Raw genomic sequence first — 22,039 nt, forward strand, 5'->3', positions numbered from 1 at the left:
CCTCTCGGTCTGCACTTCTTTGCTTCATCCATCTTGTCTAATTGGGTGGCTGTATATATATGGGCCACATGTGGGGCAGGCTCTGAATGGGTGTTCCTTCAGTCTCTGTTTTATTCTTTGCCTCTCCCTTCCCTGCCAGGGGTATTCTTTTTCCTCATTTAAAGAAGGAGTGAAGCATTCACATTTTGATCATCCGTCTTGAGTTTCGTTTGTTCTAGGGATCTAGGGTAATTCAAGCATTTGGGCTAATAGCCACTTATCAATGAGTGCATACCATGTATGTCTTTCTGTGATTGGGTTAGCTCACTCAGGATGATATTTTCCAGTTCCAACCATTTGCCTACGAATTTCATAAACTCGTTGTTTTTGATAGCTGAGTAATATTCCATTGTGTAGATGTACCACATTTTCTGTATCCATTCCTCTGTTGAAGGGCATCTGGGTTCTTTCCATTTTCTGGCTATTATAAATAAGGCTGCGATGAACATAGTGGAGCACGTGTCTCTTTTATATGTTGAGGCATCTTTTGGGTATATGCCCAAGAGAGGTATAGCTGGATCCTCAGGCAGTTCAATGTCCAATTTTCTGAGGAACCTCCAGACTGATTTCCAGAATGGTTTTACCAGTCTGCAATCCCACCAACAATGGAGGAGTGTTCCTCTTTCTCCACATCCTTGCCAGCATCTGCTGTCACCTGAGTTTTTGATCTTAGCCATTCTCACTGGTGTGAGGTGAAATCTCAGGGTTGTTTTGATTTGCATTTCCCTTATGACTAAAGATGTTGAACATTTCTTCAGGTGTTTCTCAGCCATTCGGCATTCCTCAGCTGTGATTTTTTGTTTAGCTCTGAACCCCATTTTTTAATAGGGTTATTTGTTTCCCTGCGGTCTAACTTCTTGAGTTCTTTGTATATTTTGGATATAAGGCCTCTATCTGTTGTAGGATTGGTAAAGATCTTTTCCCAATCTGTTGGTTGCCGTTTTGTCCTAACCACAGTGTCCTTTGCCTTACAGAAGCTTTGCAGTTTTATGAGATCCCATTTGTCGATTCTTGATCTTAGAGAATAAGCCATTGGTGTTTTGTTCAGGAAATTTTTTCAAGTGCCTATGTGTTTCAGATGCTTCCCTAGTTTTTCTTCTATTAGTTTGAGTGTGTCTGGTTTGATGTGGAGGTCCTTGATCCACTTGGACTTAAGCTTTGTACAGGGTGATAAGCATGGATCGATCTGCATTCTTCTACATGTTGCCCTCCAGTTGAACCAGCACCATTTGCTGAAAATGCTATCTTTTTTCCATTGGATGGTTTTGGCTCCTTTGTCAAAAATCAAGTGACCATAGGTGTGTGGGTTCATTTCTGGGTCTTCAATTCTATTCCATTGGTCTATCTGTCTGTCTCTGTACCAATACCATGCAGTTTTTATCACTATTGCTCTGTAATACTGCTTGAGTTCAGGGATAGTGATTCCCCCTGAAGTCCTTTTATTGTTGAGGATAGCTCTAGCTATCCTGGGTTTTTTGTTATTCCAGATGAATTTGCAAATTGTTCTGTCTAACTCTTTGAAGAATTGGATTGGTATTTTGATGGGGATTGCATTGAATCTGTAGATTGCTTTTGGTAAAATGGCCATTTTTACTATATTAATCCTGCCAATCCATGAGCATGGGAGATCTTTCCATCTTCTGAGGTCTTCTTCAATTTCTTTCCTCAGTGTCTTGAAGTTCTTATTGTACAGATCTTTTACTTGCTTGGTTAAAGTCACACCGAGGTACTTTATATTATTTGGGTCTATTATGAAGGGTGTCGTTTCCCTAATTTCTTTCTCGGCTTGTTTCTCTTTTGTATAGAGGAAGGCAACTGATTTATTTGAGTTAATTTTATACCCAGCCACTTTGCTGAAGTTGTTTATCAGCTTTAGTAGTTCTCTGGTGGAACTTTTGGGATCACTTAAATATACTATCATGTCATCTGCAAATAATGATATTTTGACCTCTTTTTTCCGATCTGTATCCCCTTGATCTCCTTTTGTTGTCTGATTGCTCAGGCTAGAACTTCAAGAACTATATTGAATAAGTAGGGAGAGAGTGGGCAGCCTTGTCTAGTCCCTGATTTTAGTGGGATTGCTTCAAGTTTCTCTCCATTTAGTTTAATGTTAGCAACTGGTTTGCTGTATATGGCTTTTACTATGTTTAGGTATGGGCCTTGAATTCCTATTCTTTCCAGGACTTTTATCATGAAGGGGTGTTGAATTTTGTCAAATGCTTTCTCAGCATCTAATGAAATGATCATGTGGTTCTGTTCTTTCAGTTTGTTTATATAATGGATCACATTGATGGTTTTCCGTATATTAAACCATCCCTGCATGCCTGGGATGAAGCCTACTTGATCATGGTGGATGATTGTTTTGATGTGCTCTTGAATTCGGTTTGCCAGAATTTTATTGAGTATTTTTGCGTCGATATTCATAAGGGAAATTGGTCTGAAGTTCTCTTTCTTTGTTGTGTCTTTGTGTGGTTTAGGTATAAGAGTAATTGTGGCTTCGTAGAAGGAATTCCGTAGGGCTCCAGCTGTTTCAATTTTGTGGAATAGTTTGGATAATATTGGTATGAGGTCTTCTATGAAGGTTTGATAGAATTCTGCACTAAACCCGTCTGGACCTGGGCTCTTTTTGGATGGGAGACCTTTAATGACTGCTTCTATTTCCTTAGGAGTTATGGGGTTGTTTAACTGGTTTATCTGTTCCTGATTTAACTTCGATACCTGGTATCTGTCTAGGAAATTGTCCGTTTCCTGAAGATTTTCAAATTTTGTTGAATATAGGTTTTTATAGTAAGATCTGATGATTTATTGAATTTCCTCTGAGTCTGTAGTTATGTCTCCCTTTTAATTTCTGATTTTGTTAATTTGGACACACTCTCTGTGTCCTCTCGTTAGTCTGGCTAAGGGTTTATCTATCTTGTTGATTTTCTCAAAGAACCAACTTTTGGTTCTGTTGATTCTTTCTATGGTCCTTTTTGTTTCTACTTGGTTGATTTCAGCTCTGAGTTTGATTATTTCCTGCCTTCTACTCCTCCTGGGTGTATTTGCTTCTTTTTGTTCTAGAGCTTTTAGGTGTGCTGTCAAGCTGCTGACATATGCTCTTTCCTGTTTCTTTCTGCAGGCACTCAGCGCTATGCGTTTTCCCCCCAGCACAGCTTTCATTGTGTCCCATAAGTTTGGGTATGTTGTACCTTCATTTTCATTAAATTCTAAAATGCCTTTAATTTCTTTCTTTATTTCTTCCTTGACCAGGTTATCATTGAGTAGAGCATTGTTCAATTTCCACGTATATGTGGGCATTCTTCCCTTATTGTTATTGAAGACCAGTTTTAGGCCGTGGTGGTCTGATAGCACGCATGGGATTATTTCTATCTTTCTGTACCTGTTGAGGCCCGTTTTTTGACCAATTATATGGTCAATTTTGGAGAAAGTACCATGAGGAGCTGAGAAGAAGGTATATCCTTTTGCTTTAGGATAGAATGTTCTATAAATATCCGTTAAGTCCATTTGGCTCATGACTTCTCTTAGTCTGTCTACGTCTTTGTTCAATTTCTGTTTCCATGATCTGTCCATTGATGAGAGTGGGGTGTTGAAATCTCCCACTATTATTGTGTGAGGTACAATGTGTGTTTTGAGCTTTAGTAAGGTTTCTTTTACGTATGTAGGTGCCCTTGCATTTGGGGGATAGATATTTAGGATTGAGAGTTCATCTTTTGGATTTTTCCTTTGATGAATATGAAGTGTCCTTCCTTATCTTTTTTGATGACTTTTAGTTGGAAATTGATTTTATTTGATATTAGAATGGCTACTCCAGCTTGCTTCTTCTGACCATTTGCTTGGAAAGTTGTTTTCCAGCCTTTCACTCTGAGGTAGTGTCTGTCTTTGTCTCTGAGGTGTGTTTCCTGTAGGCAGCAGAATGCAGGGTCCTCGTTGCGTATCCAGTTTGTTAATCTATGTCTTTTTATTGGGGAGTTGAGGCCATTGATATTGAGAGATATTAAGGAATAGTGATTATTGTTTCCCTTTATATTCATATTTGGATGTGAGGTTATGTTTGTGTGCTTTCATTCTCTTTGTTTTGTTGCCAAGACGATTAGTTCCTTGCTTCTTCTAGGGTATAGCTTGCCTCCTTATGTTGGGCTTTACCATTTATTATCCTTTGTAGTGCTGGATTTGTAGAAAGATAATGTGTAAATTTGGTTTTGTCATGGAATATCTTGGTTTCTCCATCAATGTTAATTGAGAGTTTTGCTGGATACAGTAACCTGGGCTGGCATTTGTGTTCTCTTTGGGTCTGTATGACATCAGTCCAGGATCTTCTGGCCTTCATAGTTTCTGGCGAGAAGTCTGGTGTGATTCTGATAGGTCTGCCTTTATATGTTACTTGACCTCTTTCCCTTACTGCTTTTAATATTCTTTCTTTATTTTGTGCGTTTGGTGTTTTGACAATTATGTGACGGGAGGTGTTTCTTTTCTGGTCCAATCTATTTGGAGTTCTGTAGGCTTCTTGTATGTCTATGGGTATCTCTTTTTTTAGGTTAGGGAAGTTTTCTTCTATGATTTTGTTGAAGATATTTACTGGTCCTTTGAGCTGGGAGTCTTCACTCTCTTCTATACCTATTATCCTTAGGTTTGATCTTCTCATTGAGTCCTGGATTTCCTGTATGTTTTGGACCAGTAGCTTTTTCCGCTTTACATTATCTTTGACAGTTGAGTCAATGATTTCTATGGAATCTTCTGCTCCTGAGATTCTCTCTTCCATCTCTTGTATTCTGTTGGTGATACTTGTATCTACGTCTCCTTCTCTCTTCCTTTGGTTTTCTATATCCAGGGTTGTTTCCATGTGTTCTTTCTTGATTGCTTCTATTTCCATTTTTAATTCCTTCAACTGTTTGATTGTGTTTTCCTGGAATTCTTTCAGGGATTTTTGTGTCTCCTCTCTATGGGCTTCTACTTGTTTATTTATGTTTTCCTGGAATTCTTTCAGGGATTTTTGCGATTCTTTCAGGCATTTTCGCGATTCCTCTCTGTAGGCTTCTACTTGTTCTCTAAGGGAGTTCTTCATGTCTTTCTTGAAGTCCTCCAGCATCATGATCAAAAATGATTTTGAAACTAGATCTTGCTTTTCTGGTGTGTTTGGATATTCCATGTTTGTTTTGATGGGAGAATTGGGCTCCGATGGTGCCATGTAGTCTTGGTTTCTGTTGCTTGGGTTCCTGTGCTTGCCTCTCGCCATCAGATTATCTCTAGTGTTACTTTGTTCTGCTATTTCTGACAGTGGCTAGACTGTCCTATAAGCCTGTGTGTCAGGACTGCTGTAGACCTGTTTTCCTCTCCTTCAGTCAGTTATGGGAACAGTGTTCTGCTTTCGGGCGTGTAGTTTTTCCTCTCTACAGGTCTTCAGTTGTTCCTGTGGGCCCGTGTCTTGAGTTCACCAGGCAGCTTTCTTGCAGCAGAAAATTTGGTCTTACCTGTGGTCCTGAGGCTCAAGTTCGCTCATGGGGTGCTGCCCACGGGCTCTCTGCAGTGGCAGCAACCAGGAAGACCTGTGCCGCCCCTTCCAGGAGCTTCAGTGCACCAGGGTTCCAGATGGTCTTTGGCTTTTTCCTCTGGCGTCCGAGATGTGTGTGCAGGGAGCAGTCTCTTCTGGTTTCCCAGGCTTGTCTGCCTCTCTGAAGGTTTAGCTCTCCCTCCCACGGGATTTGGGTGCAGAGAACTGTTTATCCGGTCTGTTTCTTTCAGGTTCCAGTGGTGTCTCAGGCAGGGGTCCTGCCGCTCCTGGGCCCTCCCCCACGGGAGCCCAGAGGCCTTATACAGTTTCCTCTTGGGCCAGGGATGTGGGCAGGGGTGAGCAGTGTTGGTGGTCTCTTCTGCTCTGCAGCCTCAGGAGTGCCCACCTGACCAGGCGGTGAGGTCTCTCTCTCACCGGGTCTGGGGGCAGAGAGCTGCTGCGGGCCGGGGTCCGCGGGTGTGGGACTTCCGGTAAACACAGAACGTGCCCGGTCCTAGAGAAATTCTGCTTCCGTTTGTTCCAAGCTCACCAGGCAGCTTTCTTGCAGCAGAAAATTTGGTCTTACCTGTGGTCCCGAGGCTCAGGTTCGCTCGTGGGGTGCTGCCCAGGGGCTAACTGCAGTGGCAGCAACCAGGAAGACCTGTGCCGCCCCTTCCGGGAGCTTCAGTGCACCAGGGTTCCAGATGGTCTTTGGCTTTTTCCTCTGGCGTCCGAGATGTGTGTGCAGGGAGCAGTCTCTTCTGGTTTCCCAGGGTTGTCTGCCTCTCTGAAGGTTTAGCTCTCCCTCTCACGGGATTTGGGTGCAGAGAAATGTTTATCCGGTCTGTTTCCCTCAGGTTCCAGCGGTGTCTCAGGCAGGGGTCCTGCTGCTCCTGGGCCCTCCCCCACGGGAGCCCAGAGGCCTTATACAGTTTCCTCTTGGGCCAGGGATGTGGGCAGGGGTGAGCAGTGTTGGTGGTCTCTTCCACTCTGCAGCCTCAGGAGTGCCCACCTGACCAGGCGGTTGGGTCTCTCTCTCACCGGGTCTGGGGGCAGAGAGACATATACATTTTATAACCTAAACATGTCACTTAATAGTTTTAAACACTTATGTTTTCTTTCAAATTATTTTTGCTCCTTAAGCAACTTTGAATAAACTTAAAATAATATATCAAAGAGAATATTTTATAATTTGCAGATATTTTGTCTCATTATTGGATAGCATTTCAGACATGGTAAACAAATACTAACAATTTATTAAACTAATACTTAAAATAAACACAATATTGAAATATCAGAAGGAATAAAAGGGCTCTTTCTCAGGGGAGGGGAAGGCTGGCTTGTGGGGTTGGAACTGCTGCTGGATTGAAATCAGCAGCTGATCATGAGGCAAAGGGGCCACAGATCAGATATAAGATGGATACCAATTGATGACCACAGCTGACAGGGCCATTCTCTAAATAGGTAGGCCCACTGTAACAAGCAGGAAATGACTGAAAGATACATTGCATCTACAGACAGACTGAGACACAGGTTCCACAGCTGCTATCATGTGTGCTGTCTGGGCAGCTGCTGACACATCTGGTTACAAAGTCTCTTGTGTCACAGAAACTTCTAGAGGGTTCTCTGCCCTCCAGCTCTGGTGCACAAGTTGGTTCAGCCTCCAGAATGTCTCTTTTCCCTGTTGGTTTAAACCCATTCAATCTGTGGTTCTGAAGATGTGTGTCTCCCCAGATCTGAGTCTTCCTCATCTTCGGCCTGGGAATCCTTGGCATGTTCTTCCTCCAACTGTGTCAGCAGCCTCTTGACACGGACACTAAGATCACAGTGGATGTATACACTCAAGTAGGCCTTCAGGTATTTCAGAGGCAACAAGTCTGATGGGTCACAAAAGTCCTCAGGGTTCTTGTCGATCCATGTTTCCAAGAAGCTACAGAGGGTGTTCTTTACTTGTTCATCCTCTTTAGAATGAGGGCTGAAGTATGCGTACCTAGAGAACACCAGAGAGAATGTCAGCTCTAAAGTCCCATGCCCCTCACCTAATACAGGCAGTCCTGTTTGCTCTCAGGATTAGAATTTCAGCTGTGCACAATAGTTCTTTCAATGTATCTGTGCAAATGTTGAACACAGGCATCTTTATTAAGAAATCTCCTTGGTCACATGCTTTCCTGGATTATCCTTCATGGGCATCTACTGGGAGACATCTCTCCTGGGTACTCTAAAATTTCTAGAACCTCCTTTATATAGATTGAGATAGAGACAGAAACTGAGATAGAGACAGGGATAGAGCCTGAGATGACATGGAGAGCGAAAGGAAAGGGAGAGCTGAAAGAAAAGATTGGGAGATGAGAAGATAAAGAGAGAAAAAGACAAAGGGAAAATGTGAGCAAGACATAAAACAAGCTCACATAAACACACAGAGAGACATACACACAGAAACACAGAAACACACCCACACACCAAAGGAGAGAGAGACAGAGAGACAGATAGACAGATGGAGAGACTGAGAGCAGGAGAGAAAGAGAGCAAAACTGTCAGAGAGAAAACAGAGACAGAAACAGAGAGAGAGATAGAGGGAGAAAGAGATAGAGATACAGTGAGAGACACACACACACAGAGAATAAAAGAAAGAGACACAGAGAGACACTGAAGAAATGAGCGAAATCCCTGGACAAACAAGAACTCTGAGAAATATCAGCAAGAAATACAGGCACACACACAACACAGCAAAAATGACAGAGAGAATGAGAGAAAGAGAGGGAGAGATCGTGAGAGAGAAAGAAACAAAGGGAGACAGAAAAAGAAACAGGGATCGTGGGAGACAGAGAGAGGGGGAGGGAGAGTGGGAAAGAGTGACAGAGAGAGAAAGAGAGAGAGAGAGAGAGAGAGAGAGAGAGAGAGAGAGAGAGAGACAGAGAGACAGAGACAAAGAGACAAAGAGACAGAGACAGAGAGAGACAGAGAGACACTAAAGTGACTGAGGAAGGGATGAAAATTCCTGAAATCAACAGGAAGCTCTGAGAACTATTAGCAAGATACACATACCCAAATACACAAACATGCAAACAAAAACAATCATTCACACACATGCACACACAAAGAGAGACAGAGAGAGAGAGAAAAAGGAGAGAGAGAAAGTGAGAAAGAGAGAATCAAGTAGAGAAAAGGACACAGAGAGCAACAGAAATGGACAATTAACAGACATAGTTTGGGTGAGATAGAGAGAGTGAGAGGGACTGAGAGAGACTGAGGGAGGGATTTTCCGTAAACCAATAAGAAGCTCTTAGAATTATCAGCAACACACAGACACACACACACACACACACACACACACACACACACACAGCGAGAGAGACTGAAAGGGTTAGAGAAAGAGAAGGTAAGGTGAGAGAGAAAGTAAGAGAAAGAAACAAAGAGAGAGAGAAAAACAGAGACAAGGACATATGGAGACAAAGAGAGATTAGATAACAGAGAGAGACAGAGAGAGAGAATAGAAAGAGAGACAGAGACACAGAGAGAGAGACAGAGAGAGAGAAACACAACAGAGAGAGACAGAGAGAGACAGAGAGAGACACACACAGAGAGAGACACACACAGAGAGACACACAAGACCGAGACAGAGAGAGAGACAGAGAGACAGAGAGACAGATAGACAGAGACAGAGGAAGGGAGGGAATTTCCTGAAACCAACAGAAAACTTTAAGAACTATGGGCTTAGACATGGGCACTCACCTCACAAACAGCAGGTCCAATATGTGAAGGGGTGTGGCAGAACTTTTATATGTAGATAGAAAAGCTAAGTCAACCAATGGGTACCCTTTGTCCAGAGAAGGCACCAGTGTGTTCATCTGCTCAACCACAGTCTGTGCCCTGATGTATGACTCAGTCCTGGTCTCCATCAGGTTCTTTTGCGCAGAAACCTTCTCATCCTGAAAAAAGATCAAAGTGGAGGACTCGAACTGGCACAAATGTGCAAAATCTGATTGGTTCTCCTCATTTCAAGTTTCCCTGAATTATTTCTATTCTGAACACCAAGAGAAAACAGAGTAGTTACCAGGTCTGTGTGAGTCATTCTGTGGTTGGCTTTGGTCAAATTATTTCCCCTTTGAGTAAATGGCCATAGGCACTGAAGGCAAGACTGAAGTCTGTGCCTCCAGACAACATCATGGTCCCTCCTGTTGTCTTTCTTGAGGCTTGAGCCTCGAGTAGTCCGAAGACAGCAAGAGAACATTCTGCCCTCTCTACTGTCTCTACCAAGTGAGCCTGCAGGCCTTCCTCTAACCAATGGGTTGCCTGGTTACCGAGGTTCTGTGTTCTTAGGTAATTTTCAAAAGGGAGGTTCCATTACTGTCACTTCTTCAACAGTACTTGTTGCCTTAAAGGCCCCCATGTCCACACCCATTTCCTAGGTGCACAAATTCAATCAGGTACACATCTGTTTCCCACTCCACTATTCCCAGAGATATCTCAAAATAGGCAGCACCTCAGTTTTGCAAGCTGAGTCTCTACTGTTGAACTGAATCAGCAGACTCATAATTTCTGCCCTAATTTTCCCAATCTACCATAAACATACCTTGGGCATGTTTCCTCCCATTTACCTGACCTTGTATGCATTCTGTGTGGAATGAGATCCCATACATGTGTGACAGCCAGCAGCCCCACAATATTAGTGTGCCTGCATAGGAATTGTCTTTCCCACAGACAGTTGTACCATGAAGATCATTTTATGGCTTAAGCCAGAAGCTTTACAGCCCTTTGTGATCCTCTGACCTAGGAACATCCAAGGGCTTACCAGATGGAAGCTGGCCCCCTAGCACTCTTTCAGAGGGGATTCATCCTCCATTGCCTCTTCTTTCAATTCCTGATTGAATCCTTGATCTGATTCTATCCAGTGTTGGACTGTGATCTGTCATCTGCAAGAAAACTTTCTCTTTCCTTAGTAGTATTTAGTTCTGGTGCTTGTCACAGCAACTGAGTGAAACTTGAGCAACCATCACCACCCATCCTCTGTCCCCACCCTGTGGTGTGTGGCAGCCATCACTTCTCTACTCCCTCATCTCCTCACTCCCTACTATCCCATCTCTTCCTCTAGATTTTTTCTACTCTTACCAGTGGTTTTTCTCCAAAGTCATTCACTCTTCATTCCCTTGTCATCTCCCTCCTTAAATCAGAGTGTCTGTGTCGTGATTTAGCAAGCCAGTGAGCAGAGGAATCCACATAATGTGCATGAGCTCAGACTTCCCTGCTACTGCACAATGGTGGGCAGTGTTACATTAAATTATTAACTTCTTTCCCTGCCAAATGAAATAGAGTTGTGTTCATTGCTCCTTTGCTCTTCCTTGAGATGTTTTCTTAGTTTCTTTGGTTCCAGTACCCAAAAGTTTTCTGGTCCTCCTGCATGTGCACATGCATGCGCATGCTAGATTCTCACAGTACATGTGAGGAGGGCCTTCACATAAGAACATTCTCACATATATTATGTACATTTTTGCCTGGGAAGGCATGAAATGAAACTACATGGGAGTGCTTACCTGCATACATTCTAACTTTCATGTATATTTGTGGTTTTGTGTACATGAGTCTGTTCGTATGTGTTTTGTGTGTGTGTATTTTGTGTGTGTGTGTGTCTGTGTGTGTGTGTGTGTCTATGTGTGGGGTGTATGTGTTGTTAGATATGAAAAGCCTATATAGTGAAGGATTATGCAACAGGAGCATAATGTCCCAAGCATCTAAGTCACTGATCAGGTAAGCAAGAATAAGCCACAAAAATCCCATAGCTTCCTTACAGCAGCAAAGACATGAATCTGGTATATCCATCCCTGGAGTAAAATTTATGCATATAATTGTGATGGCAAAGCAGTGGAAGACTAAATATTACCACCGACACAGCCAGATTGTGAGTTGAAAACATTGAGTGTAAGGTAAAGAGCACAGTAGAGGAGCATAGTGTGGAGCAGGACATATTGTGGAGTTCCAAGATGACTGGCTTCCTCTTCATTGTCTTGACCTGCATAAAACATGGTAGATTAACACAAGGACTGGTAAAGCTTTTCTCCATTCTTAGGTCCTTATAATCGCCATCTTCCTGCTGCTCTTAAGCCTGAACTAGTTCAAGTCCTGATCAACACATGCTTTTTTCTATGTTTTTTTCTGTTTTTATAAATTTCATTTTTCTTGTATATTTCATGTTTTTAGATTTCTAAAGTTATTGCCTTGCCCCATCCCCCATGTCCCCTCCTCATGCCCCAGTTTCTATGAGGATGCTCCAGCTCCCACCCACCCATTCCACCCACAACACCCTGGCACTATCTAACATTGGCAAATGGAGTCTTCACAGGACCAAGGTCTTTTCCTCTTATTGCGTTTGGACAATGCCATCCTCTGATTCCTGTGTGGCAGGATTCCTAGGTCCTTCCATGTGTACTGACTGAGTGTTGGTGTGGTCCCTGGGAGCTCTAGTGGGACATTTTTGGTCAACATTGTTGTTGTTCTTATGTGGTTACAAACCCCTTCGGCTCCTTCAGTCTTTTCTCTAACTTCTCTCTTCTTGTCTCCTTATTCAGGACAAAGTTTACATTTATATCAGCAGGACTCCAGCAGAGCCTCTCTGGAGACACCCATATCTGGGTATTGTCAGCAAGCACTTCTTGGAATCAGGAATAGTGATTGGGTTTGGTGGATTCATATGGGATGGATCCCCAGGTGGGGCAGTTATTGGAGGATGTCTTTCTCTTCAGTCCAAGCTCCCCTCTTTGGTTCTCTTTTTCCTCCCGTGAGTACTTTGTTCTCCTTTCATAAAAGAATGAAGCATTCACATGATGGTCTTCCTTCTTGTTGAGCTTCATATGATGTTTGAAGTTTTTTCTTAGGTATTCCACGATTTGTGGCTAAAATATTATTTTCAACCAGTAGATACCATGTGTGACTGGGTTACCAAACTCAGGTTGGTATTTTCTAACTCTATCCATTTGCCTAAGAATTCATGTTGTCATTTATTTTTAATAGTTCAGAAGTACTCCTGTGTGTGGCCATATCCTCTTGAGTGTATCCACTCTTCTGTTTATGGACATCTGTTTTTTTCCAGGTTCTGCTTATTTTAAACAAGGCTGATATGAATATAATGCAGCATGTGTCTTGTTATATGTTGGTGAATTTTTTGGGTGTATGCCCAGGAATGATAAGGCTGTGTCCTCAGGTGGTAGCATTTCCAATCTTTTAGAAGGTTCCAGCGTAATTTCCAAAACGGTTGTACCAGCTTTTGGTTTCACCAACATTGGAGGAGTATTCCTCTTTTTCCATATCCTTGCCAGCATCTGCTTGCTATCACCTGAGTTTTTGATCTTAGCCATTCTGACAGTGATGTGTAAGCTGGTATCTGGGGGGAGTTTTCAATTGCAATTCCTTGAAGACTAAGGGTGTTGTACGGTTCTCTTTTATTAATTAATTAATTATTTCATTCATTCATTCATTTATTCATTCATGCCTTCGTGCACTCATTCATTAATTTACACAATCCATATTTTATTCTGTGTACATCCAACCCCTGAGTGTACAACATGGCACCTGTCCATCTGGTTCCCCTACTACATGCCAAGTGACTCCCCATGGATGTGAGAATCCCATCCAGTCCAAAGGACCCCTAAACTTCCTGGGGCCTCCAGTTTCCTGAGGGTTAGCTATATTTTCTAGAAATGAACCCTGTCGGGGGAGTGCTCTGCTATACAAGTGTTGGAGGCCTCATCTCAGCTGGTTATTGTTGCCTTTTTGGTCATCCACTGTGTTAGGAATCTCAGGGGTTCCAAGTAGAGACCACTGGTCCTACTCCAGGGTTGATTTTCTCCTTAGCTTCCTCCAACATTTCCATAATTCAACAGGAGGGCTCACTACCTTCTGTTCTTCATCGGGTACATATTTTCTTAGGTGCTTTTACTATGTTTAAGTTTGAGCACTGATGTCTTGTGGATCAGGAAAAGTTTATGCAAAAGCAAAAGCCCAGTCACCAATGTAGTCTGTTTTGAAAGTGATCAACCCTAAGGAGGGGAGGGAAACAACTTAAAGACCCTTAAACTATCACTCATAGACACAACCCTTTACTTTTTCTTGTTGAATGTTTATTCTATTCTCCCTGTTTCTGTGTGAAACTGCCTGTTGTTATGTGTCTCTCTTGTGTCTTTACATCTAACTCTGTCTCTCTGTATTTCTGTCTGTCTGTCTGTCTGTATCTCTCTCTCGCTCTGTCACTCCCTCCCTTCCACATTCTGTCCCTCCCTAACTACTCCCTTCTCTCCCTGCCTGCTTCTCTCCATGTATCCATCCTGCCCTCTCTGATTTCTCTCAGTCTCTTTCTCTCTCCACTAGCACTATCTGCATCATTTCTAGCAGTTCCTCCTTCCTTCCTTCCTTTTCAGAACAGGGCAGGACTCCACTGTATATTTAGCAACCATGGCTTCCAGATTTTCGTTAAGCCAGGGCACTTCTTCTTCTTTTAAGGCTAGAGCATGGAACCCAGTGAGGGGAGAGGCTCGTATGCACAGGCAAGAGAGGCAGAGACAGAACCTGCTACCACTGTTAAGACTTCGCATGAAGATGAATCTACACTAGAGTTGCAAGGCGCTGAGGGCCTAGGGCCGTCAAATGTAGGCTTCTAGGTCCCTCCCCATGCAGGCTCTCTGGTGGACTGGTCATTCCCAGTACTGTATGGGCTCAATTTGGCTGCATTTTTTCTTCTGTTTTCCTGTAACCCCAAGTCCTACAAAAATTCTTGCAATCCATCTCTACCTAATGTTGACTGTGTGTCTTTGAATTGGTTTTCATTATTTACTAAGTGAAGCTTTTCTGATGACAATAGAGGGTAGGACCAATCTCTGAGTATATAAGAATATGATTAGAAATCTTTTCATTGGCATGTTTTCAATTCATTTGTTTCTATCGATCTCTATGTGCATCTGTGACTCTGGGTAGTCTAGCCTGTGGTACTTGGTACTCCAAGAATTGTTAGGGGTGGACACACACTCATGGCTTAGGTCTCAACTTATCAAGGCATTTATTAGGCATTTTCACAATTTCTGTGCCACTTTTCTACAGCAAATCTTACAGGTTGTACAAAATATAGTTGAAATGTTTTGGGGCTGGGCTGATATCCTAATCTGTCCACTGGAAGACTTTCTGATTATAGGAGAAGACCCATTATCCCAAACTTCTCGAAATCTAATCTGGGATTACCCATCATTGATTCCTAGAACTTTCCATTGCACTCGGTTTCCAGTTTTTCCCAGAGATAACAACACACAATTCTTTCTCATTATCCAAACACTATTTCCCACTGTCCCAATTCGTTCTTCCTTTTTCCATTTCTCAACTTTCTTTAGACCCCTCCCTTAACTGCACCCCACAGCAGTATACATAAGACAGATATCTATTGTGGTCTTCTTCACAGTGAGGGGCATCCATCATTATCTTTGTTCCTCTTATTACTTAGCTCGTCTGGATTTGTGGATTGTAGCACACCTGTTCTTTACTTCAAACATAGTTTCCACATGTAAGTCAGTTTATTTTTTGTTTTCTTGTTGCATTCCTTTGCCAGGATGATACATGATGATGATGATGATTTTAATAGCTGTAGCATACTTCATTGTCTAAACGTAAAATATATTTTATCCATTCTTTAGTTGAAAGACTTTAGGTTGTAACCAGGCATTACCAATAAAGACTGTAAAATATAGATTTGCAGGTCAACTTGTCCTATGCATTTTTTCCCCAAAACCCAAAGTGATGACTTCTGAAATTATTGTAGAAGTTTACACCTCCAGCAACACTGGAAAAGTTTTCCCTTCCCTGTTAGCATCAACTTTTATTTCCTCTTTCATTTAAGCTATTTGGATGTAAGATGAAATCTCAAAATCATTTTATATCCTTATCACTGTTGAATAGAGATGTTGAACATTTCTCGTAGTACATTTCTTTAATTGAGAGTATTCTGTTGAGAATTCTGTTTAGATCTGTATGTTTGATCCATGTGCCCCCAGCCTTTGGCCATGTCCACTGGAGAGGCAGTACATAGAGTGTTTGACTGTGCTCATCACAGTAGCTTCACTGAGACAGCGGATGTTCCAGGAGTGGAAAGCGCTGTCTGAGATGTGAGGAATCCAAAGCTGGGATTCCTTGGCTTTCAAGCATTTACTCTTTTCTAGAAATATCTGTATTTTTTTCCTTAAAACAAAACCATGAACTCTAACCATATTACAAAACCTTTGACTATAATGGTGTCAGGTCACAGGGTATGCATGTACTACTGTGACACAAATATTGTGGGAGTAACCAACAGATATCTGCCTTGACTTAGGATTCACTCACTGACATGGATATCACACGTGACCCTGCTTGGCTGACCAAGAACCTGAGACTGGATAGTTGAGTGACCTGGGGATAATGTCAATAGTACTTACCTACAAAAGAAAGAGTCCAATGTGATTTCTAATGATTAGTTATATTCATAGAAGAGTGCCTTGCACAGTCAGCATCAGATCGGCATCCTTCTGAAGCAGATAACAAGACATAGTGTGGCCCATAAGCAGACATTATGTAGAGTGAGACACCTTGGAACATTCAGTCCTAAATTGCAGAAGTGGTCATGCAGCCATTCACAACCCCGGAGTATCTTCACTTGATAACACCTTGCAATTGAAAGATTCGTTTATTCTAAGGGAGTCTCTAAGGAAACAAACTCCTCTTAGGTGCAGCCCTCATGTTCATCAGCAAATGGCCAAGAGAAAATGAACCCATTTTAATCTACGGAGGAGTCCCCTGGTTTCATAATGTCCTATCAGGACTTTTTGTAAATTACTATTTTTATTTCATTATTATTTATATACTGATATTTTTTCTCTTTTTACTCTGATTGTCCTTTGTGCATATATATATATATATATATATATATATATATATATATATACATATACATATATATAGATACATGGATTCTGTTTTGGTCGTGAGGGATTTTATGCCTCTTCTTTGCCATGGAGAAGGGGTGGTTTCTGACATCCTCGCCCTTCCTGAGTTGCTGACTGCAGTTGCTCCCTTTGGGGGAGGGAGGATGATTTTGGTTTGAGGAAATCACCAGTGTTACACTGAACATATTCGTACAATAAGGCAGCAACCACATTCCTATTCCTACATGATCCACATCAATTGGATGTAGAGGTTGAATAAAAATTGGAATATTAAATCATCAATTACTCTCATAAATAAATAAATGTTTACTTGATTAATTAAATTATACCATAATGGAATCTGGTGGGAAAGTCATGGCATGAGTAGATGGGAGGTGTTGAGGGGTAGATACAATCGAAATGCATTATGCACTTTTAGATAATGTTTTCTACATTTGAAGACCATTTCCTACCCATTTCAAAACATTTTCTCATTCCAAAATATCATGGGATGTCAACTTTCATTTCTCTGAAAACATAGATCTATTCATTGCAGATATTCTTGCCTAATTCTAGAATTGTCTTTGACTTCTTAGCTTAGGACAGTAACTTCAAACCTTGCCTAGGCTGTAGCAAGGCACATAGTACAAATAAACCCTTCCTCTACTGCAGGTCATTTGTGCAGTTTGGCTTCCTGACTTTAATTCTTTGAGCTATTTACAGATCATGATTGGTGCAAAGTCAAATGGCCACATATCATTTAAAGAAATTAAGGCCTTCTACAAGTGCCCTAGTAAGGAGCTGTGGTTCTATGATTCCCCATCCTCCAGAAACGTTGAAATATATGGTTGTAAAATGTAGCCATTTCTATGTGACTTGTACTGTTTCCACTGGAGGAAAGTGGTACCACCCCACAAGTTTCGATAAATGTTACTGAAAGGTAAAGTTGAACTTTATTGCATGTGATTTAGTAGTGATGTATATTACTTCTTGAGAAAAAAGTCTATTTCCGTAAATTTAAGATTAAATTTATAACTTAAGCATGCCACTTAATTGTTTTAAACACTTATGTTTTCTTTCAAATTATTTTTGTTCCTTAAGCAACTTTGAATAACCTTAAAATAATATATCAAAGAGGATATTCATAATTTGCAGATATTTGTCTCATTATTAGATAGCATTTCAGACCAGGTAAACAAATACTATTTATTAAACTAATACTTAAAATAAACACAATATTGAAATATCAGAAGGAATAAAAGGGCTCTTTCTCAGGGGAGGGGAAGGCTGGCTTGTAGGGTTGGAACTGCTGCTGGATTGAAATCAGCAGCAGATCATGAGGCAAAGGGGCTGCAGATCAGATATATGATGGACACCAATTGATGACCACAGGTGACAGGGCCATTTTCTAAATAGGCCCACTGTAACAAGCAGGAAATGACTGAAAGATACATTGCATCTACAGACAAAGACACAGGTTCCACAGCTGCTATCATGTGTGCTGTCTGGGCAGCTGCTGACACAACTGGTTACAAAGTCTCTTGTGTCACAGAAACTTCTAGAGGGTTCTCTGCCCTCCAGCTCTGGTGCACAAGTTGTTTCAGACTCCAGATTGTCTCTTTTCCCTGTTGGTTTAAACCCATTCAATCTGTGGTTCTGAGGATGTGTGTCTCCCCAGATCTGAGTCTTCCTAATCTTTGGCCTGGGAATCCTTGGCATGTTCTTCCTCCAACTGTGTCAGCAGCCTCTTGGCACGGACACTAAGATCACAGTGGGGCATGTACACAGTCAAGTAGCCCTTCAGGTATTTCAGAGGAAACAGGTCTGATGGGTCACAAAAGTCCTCAGGGTTCTTGTCCATCCATATTTCCAAGAAGCTACAGAGGGTGCTCTTTACTTGTTCATCCTCTTTAGAATAAGGGCTGAAGTATGCATACCTAGAAAAGACCAGAGAGAATATCAGCTCTAAAGTCCCATGCCCCTCACCTAATACAGGCAGTCCTGTCTGCTCTCAGAATTAGTACTTCACCTGTACACAATAGGTGCTTTCAATGCATCTGTGCAAATGTTAAACACAAGAATCTGTATGAAGACATCTCCTTGGTCACATGCTTTCCTGGATTATGCCTCATGGGCCTCTACTTTGGACACATCTCTCCTGGGTACTCTAAAGTTTCTAGAACCTCCTTTATATAGGAGGGCATTGTATTCACAAAGGCCTTAGAAATCTTGTGTGAAAGATAATATGATTTGTCAAGGTAGAGGGGTTAGGTGCATCCACTTTAGTGTCCCAGATCTGGACAGCCCAACTGCTTGAACCGTGCTTGGGAGAAGGAATTGCTTAATGCATGCTAATGGGGTCTGAGAACTATGTAGACAATAAAGATATGGAGACAGTCAAAGATTGAGATGGAGACAGAAACTGAGGTAGAGACAGGGATAGAGCTTGAGATGACAGGGAGAGCGAAAGGAAAGGGAGAGGGTGAAAGAAAAGATTGGGAGATGAGAAGGAGAGGGAGAGAAAAAGACAAAGGGAGAATGTGATCAAGAAGTACAACAAAATAACATACACACACACACACACACACACACACACACACACACACACACACACACACACACAGAAACACACAAAGATACCAACACAGAGAAGGTAGACAGAGACAGACAGAGACAGACAGAGACTGAGAGCAGGAGAGAAAGAGAGAAAAACTGTGAGAGAGAAAACAGAGACAGAAACAGAGACAGAGACAGAGTGAGACAGAGATAGAGATACAGTGAGTGACACACAGAGAGAGAGAGAGAGACAAAAAGAAAGAAACACAGAGAGACACTGAGGAAAAGAGCGAAATTTCTGGACAAACAGGAGCTCTGAGAAGTGTCAGCAAGAAACACACTCACAAACACAACACACCAAGAATGACAGAGAGAATGAGAGAAAGAGAGGGAGAGATAGTGAGAGAGAAAGAAACAAAGGCAGACAGAAAAAGAAACAGGGATCGTGGGAGACAGAGAGACAGATAACAAAAAAGGGAGAGAGGGAGCTAGAGAGAGAGTGACAGAGAGAGAGAGAGAGAGAGAGAGAGAGAGACAGAGAGAGAGACAGACAGAGAGACAGAGAGACAGAGAGACAGAGAGACTGAAAGTGACTGAAGAAGGGAGGAAAATTCCTAAAATCAACAGGAAGCTCTGAAAACTATTAGCAAGATACACATACCCAAATCCACAAACATGCACACAAACACAAACAATCAATCACACAGCACACAAAGAGAGACAGAGAGAGTGAGAAAAAGGGAGAGAGAGAAAGTGAGAAAGAAAGAATCAAAGAGAGACGATGACAGAGAGAGACAGAGTTAGACCATTAACAGATATTTAGTAGGAGAGATAGAAAGAGTGAGAGACACTGAGAGAGAATGAGGGAGGGATATTTCTGAAAACAATAGGAAGCTCAGAAAACTGTTAGCAAGATTCACATACACGAATACAGAAACATGTACACAAACACAAACAGCAAAACAAACACAAAGAGCAACAAACACACACACATACATACACACAAACAAACACAAAGAGAGACAGAGAGTGAGAAAAAGGAAGAGAGAAATTGAGAAAGAGAGAATAAAGTAGAGAAAAAGACACAGAGAGCGACAGAAATGGACAATTAACAGACATAGTTTGTGTGAGATAGAAAGAGACTCACTGAAGGAGACCGAGGGAGGGATTTTCTGGAAACCAACAAGAAGCTCTGAGAACTATCAGCAACACACAGACACACAGACAGAGACAGAGACAGAGACACAGACAAACACACACACACACACTCACACAGAGAGAGAGAGAAACAGAGACAGAGAGAGACAGATACACACATACAGGGAGAGAGAGAGAGAGAGAGAGAGAGAGAGAGAGAGAGAGAGAGAGAGAGAAACAGACAGAGAGACAGCAGACAAGACAGAGAGACAGAGAGACAGATAGACAGAGACAGAGGAAGGGAGGGAAATTCCTGAAACCAAAAGAAATCTTTAAAAATATGGTCTTGGACATGGGCACTCACCTCACAAACAGCAGGTCCAATACCTGAAGGGGTGTCGTACAACTTCTATATGTACATAGAAAAGCTAGGACAACCAATGGGTCCCCTTCGTTCAGAGAAGGCACCAGCGTGCTCATCTGCTCAACCACAGTCTGTGCCCTGATGCATGACTCAGTCCTGGTCTCCATCAGGTTCCTTTGAGCAGAAACCTTCTCATCCTGAAAAGAGATCAAAGTGGAGGTGTTAAGATGGCACAAACGTGCAAAATCTGATTGGTTCTCCTCATTTCAAGTTTCCCTGAATTATTTCTATTGTGACCACCAAGAGAAAACAGAGTGGTTACCAGTTTTGTGTGGGTCATTCCTTGGTTGGCTTTGGTCAAATTATTTCCCCTTTGGGAAAATGGCCATAGGCACTGGCGGCAAGACTGAAGCCTGTGACTCCAGACACCATCATGGTCCCTCCTGTTGTCTTTCTTGAGGCCTGAGCCTCGAGTAGTCCGAAGACAGCAAGAGAACATCCTGCCCTCTCTACAGTCTCTACCAAGTGAGCCTGCAGACCTTGCTCTAACCAATGGGTTGCCAGGTTACCGAGGTTCTGTGTTCTTAGGTAATTTTCAAAAGGGAGGTTCCATTACTGTCACTTCTTCAACAGTACTTGTTGCCTTAAAAGCCCCCATGTCCACACCCATTTCCTAGGTGCACAATTTCACACAGGTACACATCTGTTTCCCACTCCACTATTCCCAGAGATATCTCCAAATAAGCAGCACCTCAGTTTTGCAAGCTGTGTCTCTACTGTTGAACTGAATCAGCAGACTCATAATTTCTGCCCTAATCTTCCCAATCTACCATAAACATACCCTACGCATGTTTCCTCCCATTTACCTGACCTTGTAGGCATTCTGTGTGGAATGAGATCCCATACATGTGTGACAGCCAGCAGCCCCACAGTATCAGTGTGCCTGCATAGGAATTGTCTTTCCCAGAGACAGTCCACCACCAAGATCATTTTATGGCTTAAGCCAGAAGCTTTACAACCCTTTGTGATCCTCTGACCTAGGAACATCCAATGGCTTACAAGAGGGAAGCTGGCACCCTAGCACTCTTTCAGAGGGGATTCATCCTCCATTGCTTCCTCTTCCAATTCCTGCTTGAGTCCTTGATCTGATTCTCTTCAGTGTTGGACTTTGATCTGTCACCTGCAAGAAAACTTTCTCTTTCCTTAGTAGCATTTAGTCCTGGTGCTTATCACAGCAACTGAGTGAAACTTGAGCAACCATCACCACACTTCTCTGTCCCCACCCTGTGGTATGTGGCAGCCATCACTTCTCTACTCCCTCATCTCCTCACTCCCTTCTATCCCACCTCTTCCTCTAGATTTTTTCTACTCTTACCAGTGATTTTGCTCCGAAGTCATTCACTCTTCATTCCCTTGTCATCTCCCTCCTTAAATCAGAGTGTCTGTGTCATGATTTAGCAAGCCAGTCAGCAGAGGAATCCACATCATGTGCATGAGCTCAGACTTCCCTGCTACTGCACAATG

At 42.2% G+C, this 22,039-nt stretch overlaps 2 protein-coding genes across 2 annotated transcripts; both read right to left on the bottom strand.

The window, feature by feature from the left end:
- Positions 1-6,763: 6,763 nt before the first annotated feature.
- LOC120097481 (ral guanine nucleotide dissociation stimulator-like) lies at positions 6,764-9,822 on the bottom strand. Its single transcript, XM_039095063.2, has 3 exons — positions 9,582-9,822; positions 9,260-9,456; positions 6,764-7,517 (listed from the first exon to the last, which is right to left on the bottom strand). Exons 1-3 carry the CDS (start codon positions 9,756-9,758, stop codon positions 7,217-7,219), a joined length of 675 nt encoding a protein of 224 aa, XP_038950991.1. The 5' UTR covers positions 9,759-9,822; the 3' UTR covers positions 6,764-7,216.
- Positions 9,823-17,646: 7,824 nt separating this feature from the next.
- LOC108353078 (ral guanine nucleotide dissociation stimulator-like) lies at positions 17,647-21,066 on the bottom strand. Its single transcript, XM_017600328.3, has 3 exons — positions 20,838-21,066; positions 20,516-20,712; positions 17,647-18,395 (listed from the first exon to the last, which is right to left on the bottom strand). Exons 1-3 carry the CDS (start codon positions 21,012-21,014, stop codon positions 18,149-18,151), a joined length of 621 nt encoding a protein of 206 aa, XP_017455817.2. The 5' UTR covers positions 21,015-21,066; the 3' UTR covers positions 17,647-18,148.
- Positions 21,067-22,039: the final 973 nt, after the last annotated feature.

The sequence above is a fragment of the Rattus norvegicus genome, chromosome 16 (assembly GCF_036323735.1).
Source record: "Rattus norvegicus strain BN/NHsdMcwi chromosome 16, GRCr8, whole genome shotgun sequence".
Classification (NCBI taxonomy): domain Eukaryota; kingdom Metazoa; phylum Chordata; class Mammalia; order Rodentia; family Muridae; genus Rattus; species Rattus norvegicus.